Genomic DNA, 12789 nt, shown 5'->3' with positions numbered 1-12789 from the left:
CCTGGCTCTGCCCCAGACCCCCGAGTCTGAAACATGGTGGGGGTGGGACCCGGAACTCTGTCTGAACAAGCCTTCCGGGGATTCTGGTGCACACACGAGTGTGAGAACTCAAGGAGCCACAGAGGGAGATGAGACAGATCAGAAAACTGAGGTTCAGAACAGGGCAAGGCTCGTCCACCATCCCAGGCCTGTTTAATGTCACAGCCAGGGCTTGAGTTTTTGCATCTTCTGACCCAGACGTGGTTCACAGGCTGCACCCTGGTGCTCCTCCTGCCTGCAGCTCACCACAAAGTGCGGGGTCTGCCAAGGAGCGCTCGCCGAGGGAGGCACTGTTGGGCCCTTTGAAGGCCTGGAGACAACTCTCCCAAAATAAATCTCTTAGCTAAACAGACATTTTCCAGGGGCATCATCATTTCCCAGAATACAGAGTGACCTAGAAACCGAAGCCAGAAAAGAGCCTCTGAAACGGGGTTAGTTTTCTCTTTCTTTCTCCCTTCCTTCCTTCCTTTTTTAAAAAATTTTCTCAAGAGATGTTTAGGCATTGACTACTGCAGTATTTTTATCTACTTATTCTTTTAACAAACATGAATTGAACAATTATTATACGCCAAGCCCTGTCATGGGCACTGGCGCAGTGATGTCAAAAGCTCAAAATCCTAGTGAATAACTTAGAGACTGAATACAGGCTTTCACACAGGCCTGTTCACACCTGGGTATTCAGAAGTGCAGCGACATTCATGCAGGCAGAACAGACCCAAAGACAAGACACGCCCTCATCTGCATCTCGCCTCTGCCACTGCCGGTGGCGTGGTCTGGGGCAGGTTATTCTGAGCCTCCCTGTCCGTCTCTGTGAGATGGGAGTAACAATACCTAGTGATGATGTTTTTAAGAACCTATAACAAAGTAAAATGTAGCCTTATATTATTATTAAAATTTCATCAAGTTTTCCTTGCATTTCTAAACTTTTTTTTTTTTTTTGCTTTATATGTTTAGCTGCTACACTGTTTGGAGCATATGGACTTGAATTTCACATCTCCATAAATTGTACCTTTTGTGCCATTGCATAATGAATTGTCTCGTCCCATTCAGTATGTTTAAATTCCACTTTATCAGATAGCAATATTGCCACTCCTGCTTTATCTATTTGTCTTTTTGTACTTTACTAGAATCATCTTGCTCATCCTTTTATATTTAAAGCACTTGACAATCAAAGACTTTGTCTTTCAGTAGCAGGTTTTGGCTTAAATATTTGGTATAACAATTGATTTACATTGTTTTATTCCTTCATTAAACTTTTAGAGCTCCATTTTGGCTAAGCACCTTTCAAGGAGGAAAAAAAAAAAAAGGCTCATTTAAAGAGGAGAGGAAAAAAAGATGAGGGGTGGGGGGAGGTCAGTCACGAAGTTTGCTTTGATTTTATAGAACTCAGTGAGCTCACACTACGGGAGTCCAGAATAAATGAAGGCAGATGGAGGCAAAGGTGGGGGTGGCGATAGTGGATGCAGGGGAACTACAGAAATGAAGATGAGGAAAGCTGAGCAAAAACATTAGCTGGGGTTGAGTGAAGCTGATCTACTCATGGACTTTCAGATCTGGAGGATTCCCCGAACTAGAAAACCCCAGCCCTGGCTCATTCTACAGAGAGGTGAATGGCTTGGTCAAGAAGATCACAGAGCCTGCCGGGCAGAGCTGTGACCGTATTCACATCTCCTGGGTCACCGTGTCTCTAAACCCTGGATCACAGGAGGGAGAGACCTTGTTCTGTAGGGATAAACAACAAGGGCCTACTCTGGAGCACAGAGAACCATATTCACCATCCTGTGACAAACCAGAATAGAAAAGAGTATGAAAAAGAATATGTATGTGTAACTGAGTCACTTTTCTCTACAGTAGAAATTAACACAACTCTGTAAATCAACTATATTTCAATAAAACTTAAAAAACAACCAAGTTAAGTTTCCTTGCTAAAGTTAGGATGGAAAAGTGGAATCTAATAAGACTGGTTATCACAGGGGGCAAATTTGTGGGAGTCTGCATTTTCTTCCGTGTGCTTTTAGTTCAGTGTATGTACACAGCCAAAAGGAAATGCAATGAGTAGAGAAGACCAACAGCTGCACAAGCATCAGGAGAGCCAGATAGGTTATCAAGTATCTGGGGGAGTGCAGTATGTGATGCACGGCAGCCTTCACATGAGAAGAGCTTGTCAGTGAGGGAGCAGGAGTCAGTTCACCAAACTCTGAAGCTGTCTGGGTAAGAGGAGGCACACCCATGTCTGCGTTCATCAGCACACATTAGTGGAAGCACAAACACTTCTGAAAACGCAGAAACTAGAGCACTGGTAGCAGAAATGGATGGCATAAATTTATCTATAGGCACAGGAATGAGATTTTAAGTTTCTGATGTCCAGACCCTGGGACGTGGTTTCTGTGGGGCGGTCACTGATAAGGCCAGAATACTCACGTCTGCATAGATGTTGCTTCCAAACACGGGAGCCCAATAGGATGGCTCATCTTTGCAGTGCGCTGGACAGCGAACTCTGGAAAACAAGAAGCGTTTAGGGAATGGTTATCATCGGCAGAAAACAAAACTTCTTGAGAAGAGCAGCTGGCCCTCTTTATTTGCTCATCAAGATTTACTACTTAGATGAAAGGCAATTATTACCACAGTCTACTCTTTAAGAAAAAATACATATATACCTCTCTCGCCCTAGCAGTGATAAAAGATATTTTTCCTTTTCTTAAAAGTACATGTAGAATTTTATTGACATATACACACTACTATATATAAAATAGACTTTCTGTAAGATCCCACTCTACACTACTGTATAGCATGAGGAACTATACTCAGTACTGTGTAAAGACTAACGAAAGAGAATCTCAAAGAGTAGGTATAGATGGAAAGATCGAGGCCAGGAGGAGAAGGGGCTGACAGGATGAGGTGGCTGGATGGCATCACCGACTCAATGGACATGAGTTGGAGCAAATTCCAGAAAACGGTGAAGGGCAGGGAAGCTTGGCATGCTGCAGCCCATGGAGTCACAGAGCCTAACACTACTGAGCAACAGCAATAGCTGATTACATAACGGATTCACTTTGCTGTACACCTGAAACTAACCCGACATTGTAAATCAACTATACTGCAATAAAATTTTTTTTAAAAAAAGCTCTTCATATTAAAAGACATGCACAAACAATGAGGTGAAATGAAACAAAAATCTAGCAGAGGTGAGTATGCAATTGTAAGGGGTTGTATCTCCCATTCTTGGGTGTTGGCCATTTCACACTGCGGGTACCTTATAGAGATTGTAATCAATAGATTTTTTTTTTAAGGCCACTGCCCTGTTTTGGATGAGGAAAGGGTGGGGGTGCTCACCTCTGTGAGTCACAGAATATTCCAGGGAGGGAACACTGATAACCTGGGGCAGGAAGGGTTTGCTCACTGCTGTGTCAGTCACCACATCCCTGCCACAGGGGATGAGGAGAGTGCCTCAAACTGGAGCCTCTCAAACCAAGAAAGAACACAAGCTTGACTTAAGAAAAGGTCTTTTGTCTTCATCTGGAACAGGCACACATGAGCCCAGGGACCAAGAAACCAAAAAGGCAGCCGGAAGCCCTCTGGCCCAGAGACAGGCAGGATGCCGAAGGGGAAGAGAGCCAGGCAGAGCGACTGGGAAGTGGAAAAGGTCCTTTGGGGCGAAGGGGCAGAGTGGGCAGAGAGAACAAGGATGTGTCTGAGATTTAAACAGAAAAAAAAAAAAAAAAAAAAGGGAATCTGGGTAAGAATGTTCTTTCCTGCTTCTAGAATGAGAGGTCAGAAACATTTTGGATACTTGTAGTATGTCAAGTTTTTCTTTTTGTTTGTACTTTCTGAAATTACTTCCTTCTGCTTCTCTTTAACATGCGGGGAAATATTAAAGGGATGTTTTCCCTTGAACATTCAAGGCAGGTCAGCGTGGTGGTGGAGGTGGCAGTAGACAGTGAGAAAGCCCCAAGTGGAACGTGAGTAGCCAAGGGGAGGAGTCTGGGGCCCAGTCCAGTCCCCTCTCCCTCATCAGCACCCTCCCGGGGTTCCTCCTGCTCACCCTTGGGGGTCTCCGCCTGTTACATTTTGGGGGGTCCGCTGCACCCAGCATGCAAGATCTTGGTTCTCCAACAAGGGATCAAACCCGTGCTCCTTGCCGTGGAAGCAGGAGTCCTAACCACTGGACCACCAGGGAAGTCCCTCACCTGTTGGTTTTAAGGTCAGTCTTCCCCTTGGAGAACCCACAGGCCTCCAGGCCAGGAGAAGGGCTCAGGGGGTGCTACATCCCCCATTTTCTGAGAGGGTCTAATAGGTACTTCAGAGGCACCTCTTCTTTAGTTATGACGCACCATCTTCCAAAAACCAGCCAAGTGAGGTTTAGGCAGATGTGTATAAAACTCACTCCTTAGATAAACTGCGGTACATCCACAGAGTGGACCACCACTAGGCAACGTGAAAGAAGAAACAAATCACCCGTTGGCTCTAGGACACAGATGAATTGCAAAGCATCGTGTGGAGTGAAAGAAGCCAGACACCCAAGTCTCTTCTGTGATGGCTTCATGTACATGAGATTCCAGAAAAGGCACGACTGTAGGGACAGGAAGCGGATCAGGGGCTGGAAGAGATACAGGAGAGAGCGGAGGGAGGGGAACGGACTACAAGGGAACCTGCTGCGATGATGAAAACGTCCTCTATCGGGACTGTGGTGTACACTGTTTAAAACACACCCAACTGTGTACTTATTACTGGTGGATTTCACTGTGTGTAAGTTTTACCTCCAAAAAGCTGGATTTTAACAAGCTTGTTCTAAAGTGACCCACAGAAAACATCACAGATCAAATATAAGAATCAAAGAGCAGATTTCAAGGGGACCAGTGTCAACCAGCTTCCAGAGTTCTCAGCTGATCTAAGGGGTCAAGAATGACAGGTCCTGAGGTCTGTCTTGGGGCCTGGGAAGAGCTTGGCGGCAAACGAAGTCAAATACTCTCTTCTGCTTCCCTGGTGGCTCAGATGGTAAAGAATCCGCCTGCAAAGCGGGAGACCGGGGTTTGATCCCTGGGTTGGGAAGAATCCCCTGGAGGAGGACACGGCAACCCACTCCAATATTCTTGCCTGGAGAATCCCATGGACAGAAGAGCCTGGCAGGCTACAGTCTATGGGGTCGCAAGAGTCAGATACAGCTGAGCAACTAAGCACATACTCTCTCCTGCTAGTGGATACGACAGTGAGCGGGGCGAAATCATCTTCTCAGTTAAGTTCCTCATGGCGGGCCGCAGGCACTTGGCTGCACACGGGACTCACGGAGAAGCTTCCAAAGATGTGATGCCCTCCTGGGCCACCCTTGGAGATTGGGATTCATCCTTTTAATGCCTCTGCGGCAAGTCCAGTGTGCAGCCAGGGCGAAGAATGAGCGGTCTCAGGGAGAAGTTGGATGGGTCCTTGACTCAGACCACAAAGCAAATGACTTCCTAGGTGGACACATGCCAGGGCTGCGGCTAGAACTCAGCCGTGCGTGGCTGCGTGCGGTGACCACCCTACCCGCCCCGCAGCCCAGACCCCATGTTTGCCAATCCAGATGCCAGGGAGCCTTACCTTGGGCAGTGCGTCCCCGGCTTCTCATACGGGCAGAGCTGGGCCACAGTGGTGTAGCAGTCCAGGTCTTGCACTGTGAATGGGAACAACAGGTCATGGGCGGGCCTGAGCCTCAGGCTTCCAGACTGTGAAAGGGGCTGCTGGTCCTGGGGGCTACTTGGGCCTCTGAACTCGGATGAGAGCCAGGGTGAGCACCCAGCAGGCACCAGGCCCCAGTGCTCCCAACTCCTCCCCCACAGCCACTCAAGGAATGAGACAAAACTCACAGCCCAAGTGTGTCTACAGGTCAAAGGTCATCACACTTACCAGTTTCTCTGTGGGGCCAGCATTGTGCTTTTATACTTTGAAGTCTTTCCCTCTACCTTATCATGCTGGATCCTCATGGAAGGTATTGTTCTAATTATGTATATGGGGAAACTGAGGTCCAAAAGAGCTAAGAGACCCCCTGAGGCTGCACAGGACACGCTGAAGGTCTGGTTTTTGATTTCCAGCCTCAGCTCATTGCTCAAACCCTTCCTGAGGGGTAGGTGACTCCTTCAAGGTCAAATGCTGTGTCTAAGGAAGCACTTCTAATACTGAATACCTGTGGTCTCTAACAGCCTGTCCTTGTTCAGTCCAGGCCTCAGCAAACTCTTTCTTAAAGAGTCAGAGTAAATATTTCCAGCTCCCTGAGCCCTATGGTCTGTGTTATAACCACCCTACTCTGCTGTTGTAACAGAAACCAGCCTTCAGTTCAGTTCAGTTGCTCAGTTGTGTCCGACTCTTTGCAACCCCATGAATCGCAGCATGCCAGGCCTCCCCGTCCATCACCAACTCCCAGAGTTTACTCAAACTCATGTCCATTGAGTCAGTGATGTCATCCTCTGTCGTCCCCTTCTCCTCCCGCCTTCAATCTTTCCCAGCATCAGGGTCTTTTCCAATGAGTTGGTTCTTCGCAACAGGTATTGGAGTTTCAGCTTCAGCATCATTCCTTCCAATGAATATTCAGGACTGATTTCCTTTAGGATGGACTGGTTGGATCTCCTTGCAGTCCAAGGGATTCTCAAGAGTCTTCTCCAACACCACAGTTCAAAAGCATCAATTCTTCGGCCCTCAGCTTCCTTCATAGTCCAACTCTCACATCCATACATGACTACTGGAAAAACCATAGCTTTGACTAGATGGACCTTTGTTGGCAACGTAATGTCTCTGCTTTTTAATATGCTGTCTAGGTTGGTCATAGCTTTTCTTCCAAGGAGTAAGCGTCTTTTAATTTCATGGCTGCAATCACCATCTGCAGTGATTTTGGAGCCCAAAAAAATAAAGTCTAACACTGTTTCCATTGTTTCTCCATCTATTTGCCATGAAGTGATTGATGGGACTAGATGTCATGATCTTAGTTTTCTGAATGTTGAGCTTTAAGCCAACTTTTTCACTCTCCTCTTTCACTTTCATCAAGAGGCTCTTTAGTTCTTCTTCACTAAATGCAGGGTAGTGTCATCTGCATATCTGAGGTTATTGATATTTCTCCCAGCAATCTTGATTCCAGCTTGTGCTTCTTCCAGCCCCGCATTTCTCACGATGTAAGCAGGGTGACAATATACAGCCTTGACGTACTCCTTTCCCTATTTGGAACCAGACTGTTGTTCCATGTCCAGTTCTAACTGTTGCTTCCTGACCTGCATACAGATTTCTCAAGAGGCAGGTCAGGTGGTCTGGGATTCCCATCTCTTTCAGAATTTTCCACAGTTTGTGGTGATTCACACAGTCAAAGGCTTTGGCATAGTCAATAAAGCAGAAATAGATGTTTTTCTGGAACTCTCTTGCTTTTTTGATAATCCAACAGATGTTGGCAATTTGATCTCTGGTTCCTCTGCCTTTTCTAAAACCAGCTTGAACATCTGGAAGTTCACAGTTCACATACTGTTGAAAAACCATTCTTAGGCAACACAGAAATGAATAGGCATGGCTCCGTGCCAATAAAACTTTATTTACAAGACAGATGGCAGGCAGGGTTTGGCCTTGAAGGTTGTAGTTTGCCTGCCTCTAGCAGAGCCTATCATCTGGATGGGCAGGGGTCTGTGCAGAGGTCCAACAAGGGTCTGTTACACAATGGGATGCTGGGGAGACCATTAAAATTAGGTTCAGAAGTCCACTTAAAGGTATAGAAGTATATTCTTGGTATATTATTATTCAAAAAATAAATCAGGCTACCAATTTCAATTTTTAAAAACATATCAATGTACATATTACCAATGTATATACTCAATGCAGAGGGAAAATAAACTCTATAGAAATCCACCAAAATGTTCAGAGTAGTTATCTCTGAGTGGTGGAATTTAGGTCTTTTTTTTTCTTTTTTCCCTACTGATTCTACATATTTTTAAATTATCTGGAATAAATAGGTATTAATTTTGTAATACGGTAAAATGCTGCTACATATTTTTATAAAGATATCTAACCAGGTAGTCAGGTATCCAGGAGGAGAAGGGGATGAGAGAGCATGAAATGGCTGGATGGCATCACCAACTCAGTGGATATGAGTTTGAGTAAACTCCAGGAGACAGTGGAGGCCAAGAAGGCCTAGCGTGCTGCAGTCCATGGGGTCACAAAGAGTTGGACACGACTGAACGACTGAACGTGTCTGGCATCCAGGCCAAATGACAAGCATGGCTTTCCCAAAGGAAGAGAGGGTAGGGGGGCAGTTTCCCAGCGGGGAGGGGAGGGTTGGTGGTGCCTATGCACCCCTGCCTGCTTGAGCCCCTCCAGGCAAGTGCCCGGTCTGGGCAACTACAAACCCAACCCCAGTTCTGATTACAGCCTGCTCTCCCATGGTCACATGCCGCCCTGCCGCCCTGCCAAAGGAACAAGCCACAGGTCAGGTACAAAGCTGGACGAGATACAGCAAATATAGGCCACGTCCTTCCCCAGGTTTCACTCTCTCCTCTGTGGCAGACATGACTAACCTCTCCAGCTCCGTTTTCTGCTGAGCACAGAATTGGACCTCAGAATCCTTCTCAACACAATGTTCCAGGTAGCCAATACCACTCAGTAGAAATCAATACTGCCTATGAAGCCTGTTAGCTACTCTAGACCCAGGCAATAGTCTTTCTGTGATAGTCAGCTGGGAACTCGGGCCTGTGTTTCAGCCTTAGCCATCTAGGGCCAATGCCAAGTTCAGATATGTTTAGAAACTAGCTAAGGAATCCTTCTCAGGAACCTCTTCAATATTGTGGCAATGCTGAGAAAAGCAGTACCAACAGTTATGATATCCATTAAATCAGTAACTAAGGGGAACAAAATTCCAGGGTAACCTGCGGATTGTGGTCATATAAGAGAAGACTGTCCAGCTTACCTTTTACTTTTGACACCGTGAATGAGCTGGAAGCCTTGTATTTGCTGTAAAAGGAAACATTAGGTGAATACAAAACAGAACTGCTTCTAAATATGCAACCTTGTTACTGTACTTAGTTTATTTCAGCCTCAATTTCATATCTTCCTACTTGTTTCCCATCACCCTGAAAGCCCTTAGGACATTCCAGAGCAAGGTCTAGACTGAGAACATTCTAGAACAGGGCTCATTAACCTTCTTTGTGCCAAGGATCCCTCTAGAGGCCTGGTAAAGCCTTTGGACGCCTCCTCAGAACAATGCTTTTTAAATGCATATGATACATTTAAAAGATTAAAAGGAAGTCATGTATTATTAATATCATTATCAAAGTATGAAAACAAATTTGTGTTAGCCTAATGGCTGTGCATCTTTATTAATGCATTAAAACCAGAATCAAGAGGCAGGTTTTCTAACTTCTGTCACTGAGGGACCATGATGGCAGAGAATGTTTCAAGATGTCTCCAGCAAGTGGACTTCTAGCAGTGCTAGCTAGATGTGGGGCTAAATATCCATAAAGGAAGACAATACTACATTTCAATTAGAGGTCAGTGAAACTAAAGCTTTCATCTGCCTTGCGTTCACAGACTCCCTGAATTCTAAGATGTGAAGAGCCTCACTCTAGATGCAAAGCTGGCCACTGGAAGAGACCAGAAGCGGCTTCAGGACAGGCATCCTGGACAACACAGACCTGAACCCTCAGCCAAGCCCACAGCTCCACCAGGGCTGAGGTTGAGCTTCATCAAGGCTGATGTTGAGGTCACCCAATCGATCTCTCTGAATATTTTCTTAGTTTTCATTTAAACTTCCTTGTTCTTTTTTGTTTTGTTTACATAACCCCCAAATCCCCAGCTAAGACAGAACAAGGAATATTGCAACACTGCCTGAAGATGAAGAACCAGGCCTTTCCAAGCAGAATGACTCACATCGTTTCTGGAGTGTTCTGAGTGGCCTCACTGTTAGAACGGATATGGACATGCCACCTTGTACCAACCACAGAAGTGTCTGCTGAGCGCCTTCTTGCCAGACCCTGGGGGGCACTGACAGGGTCCCTGACACGCTGCTCTGTGGTGGGAAAGCTGGGTGTCAGCCTCAGGTCCTACCATGGCACTGCCAGCCAGAAGGGATGAAGAAGCCAGCCCAGGTCACAGACGGGGAGGAGGCAGAGCTGGGTCCGTTTGACCCCAGAGCCTGCAGTGGGTTCCACCATCTCCTGGTCACCTTATGCCTCAGGTGCCATGGACAGATCAAGACACGGCCTCCTGCTGGTCTCCATACCCCCTCCATCCTCCAAAAGTCAGGACGGCAAGGATGGTCTGCCTTGTGACCCATCCACATACCTTATGTGAAAAGCACCTTGCAAACACAAGTAGGTATTTTTAAAAAATGAAAAGCTTCATTCTCAGGGGTAGGGGGGTATGTAGGGAATGCCAGTGAACAACTAGCCTGCAAACTCAAAGATACTATCAGTCATTACTGAGGTGTCGGAAAAGGTCTCAGTGACAGCAAGGGAGAAAAAGCAGGATTCAGAACTCACGTCAGACTGCAAGACTGTACACTCTCGAAGGCTGTGTACCCAGACTATCTCAAGCAAGTGGGAAAGAAGGGGTCAATATTTCCTTATTTGTTTTTCTATATCTTAATGGCTATATGTACATTTCATAATTGAGAGCAGTATTAACTTTCAAATATGGAATAAACTTTCCTAAAAGCTACAAAAACAAGCAAACAGACAAACAAAAAGCTCAACACATTAAACACACACACAGAAACCCAGTGGAATAAAATATGCTAAACAGCCTATGGGGTGATTTCTGAATTATAGCATTGCCATCTGTATTATTTCCCACTTCTTTATATGGTCCAGAACTTCCCAAGGTTTCAACAATACTCTCACAATCAGAAAAGAAGTTTTCAGGAGCCCTGATCACAGAATATTTACCTCAGAGACTGCACGCCGTTTCTCTCTGACTTGACAAAAAAGGGAACCTTCCCGTTCCTAGTGACGTCCACCAAGCCTCCCCTGTCGTCCAGGATCCCATAGTGAATGGCGGCCCGGCAGATGCTGGACGCCTGCAGGGCGGGGCCGGAATGTAAGTACATCTGAATTCACCTTTGTCAGCAATCATTTCCAGGAACACACAAGATGTTTGTCCTCAACCCACAAAAAGCCAAAAAGCCGGGCCAAGGCTCACCCCACTGCTGACTCCGACCTCGCTCTATAACACGTCTTTGTTTCTGGGGTTGCTTATCTTTAAGAACTCATCTGCGTTGTTTTACAAACTAAGAACAGTGACAAACAGCCCTTTCTCCCCCTCCAGTGGAGCATATTAACGCTGGGGCTAACATAGAGACTGATCGGCTCAGGGGTCAGCCCCATTTCCGAAAGTGGCTTCACAAATCTGTGACCCCAGAAATAGGCATGGATCAGTTATGCCTATTAGCCTCAGCTAAGAGGGGGGTTTGACTACTGAGCAAAAAGAAAATCTGTTCACCTGAAAACCAGCCACCTGCTTTTAACACAGAGACAGGAGTCCACGCCAGCCATTTAAAGAAGCTCTGGCCATACTTACGCTTTCATAAAAGAGAGTCCCAAAGATCTTTGCTCCACTGTGCAGGCAGCCTGCGGGGCACTGGTACCTGATGGGGAAGAAAGAAGATGATTTTCATAAGTTGAATAAAATACGTTGCTAAAACCTCACCATGAATTTATTGTTTTTATTCCCTTCAATAGCTATTATTACATATAGAAAAGTGTCAGTGATCTAGCATACACTGTTTGGGAGCAAGTCACAATTTACCCAGGCGGAAGTGTATAGACACATGGACACAATTACAGATTCAACTTGGCCTCTTTAAAGACCATTTTCATGTGCTTCAGATTCAAGTCAAATAGATGGACGTCTCTATGAACAGATGGACAAATGGCTTGTCCAGAAGAAAGACAAGTGGCTTCAAAGGCACCAAAAAAGTCCTCAGATACCAATCATCAAAGATGTGCAGACTACAAGTTCCAGGTGTCAAACTACAAGGGTGCTGTAATAGAATAAAATTCGATGATGGTGATCATGCTCACAAACAAGTATCAATTAATCTTTCCAGAAAGCCTTAACAATTCATGTCCCTTAAAGCATAAACAAAATGAAGAAAAACAACCTACAAACTGGGAGGAAACATTTGCAAATGAAGTGACCCACGAGCGATTAATTTCCAAAATATATAAACTCATACAGCTTAATATAAAAAAAAGAACAAATAATCCAATCAGAAAGCCCCCCAAATGAGCAGAAGATCTAAATAGACATTTCTACAAAGAAGACAGCCAGATGGCCAACAGGGACATGAAAAGATTCTCAATGTTGCTAATAGAAAAAATGTACATTAAAACCACAGTGAAGTACCACCCATCACTAAAAAGTTTACAAATAACAAATGCTATAGACGTGTGGAGAAAAGGGAAGCCTCCTTCACTCTTGGTGGGAATGCAAGTTGGTGCAGCCACTATGGAGAATAGGATGGCAGTTCCCTAAAAAACTAAAAACAGAACCACCGAGTGATCCAGCAATCCCACTCCTGGGCATATATCCCGAAAAGATGAAAAATTCTAATTCGAAAAGATACAGGTACCCCAGTGGTCACGCCGGCAATAGTCACAATATTCGCACGGAAGTAACCTAAGGGTCCATCAACAGACAGATGGATAACAAAGATGGTACATATATACCACGGAATATTACTCAGCCATAAAACTAAAATAATTCCATTTGCAGCAACATGGGTGGATCTAGAGATTATCATTCTAAGTGAAG

The 12789-nt window shown here is 45.4% G+C and overlaps 1 protein-coding gene across 3 annotated transcripts in view; it reads right to left on the bottom strand.

Annotated features, from left to right (window-relative positions):
* CRISPLD2 (cysteine rich secretory protein LCCL domain containing 2) overlaps window positions 1-12789 on the bottom strand; it is an 82762-nt gene that overhangs the window by 32417 nt on the left and 37556 nt on the right. For all 3 annotated transcript variants that reach the window (XM_006045708.4, XM_025268481.3, XR_326416.3), the window contains exons 9-13: window positions 11554-11620; window positions 10923-11053; window positions 8948-8991; window positions 5614-5686; window positions 2461-2536 (exon numbers count right to left, since the gene is read on the bottom strand). In XM_006045708.4, the coding sequence (XP_006045770.2) occupies window positions 2461-2536; window positions 5614-5686; window positions 8948-8991; window positions 10923-11053; window positions 11554-11620 (391 nt within the window). The remainder of the gene's footprint in view (window positions 1-2460; window positions 2537-5613; window positions 5687-8947; window positions 8992-10922; window positions 11054-11553; window positions 11621-12789) is intronic.

This window comes from Bubalus bubalis, chromosome 18, assembly GCF_019923935.1.
Source record: "Bubalus bubalis isolate 160015118507 breed Murrah chromosome 18, NDDB_SH_1, whole genome shotgun sequence".
NCBI lineage: Eukaryota > Metazoa > Chordata > Mammalia > Artiodactyla > Bovidae > Bubalus > Bubalus bubalis.
The sequence above is the reverse complement of the archived record's forward strand: the minus strand, read 5'-3'. Positions and strand labels throughout refer to the sequence as shown.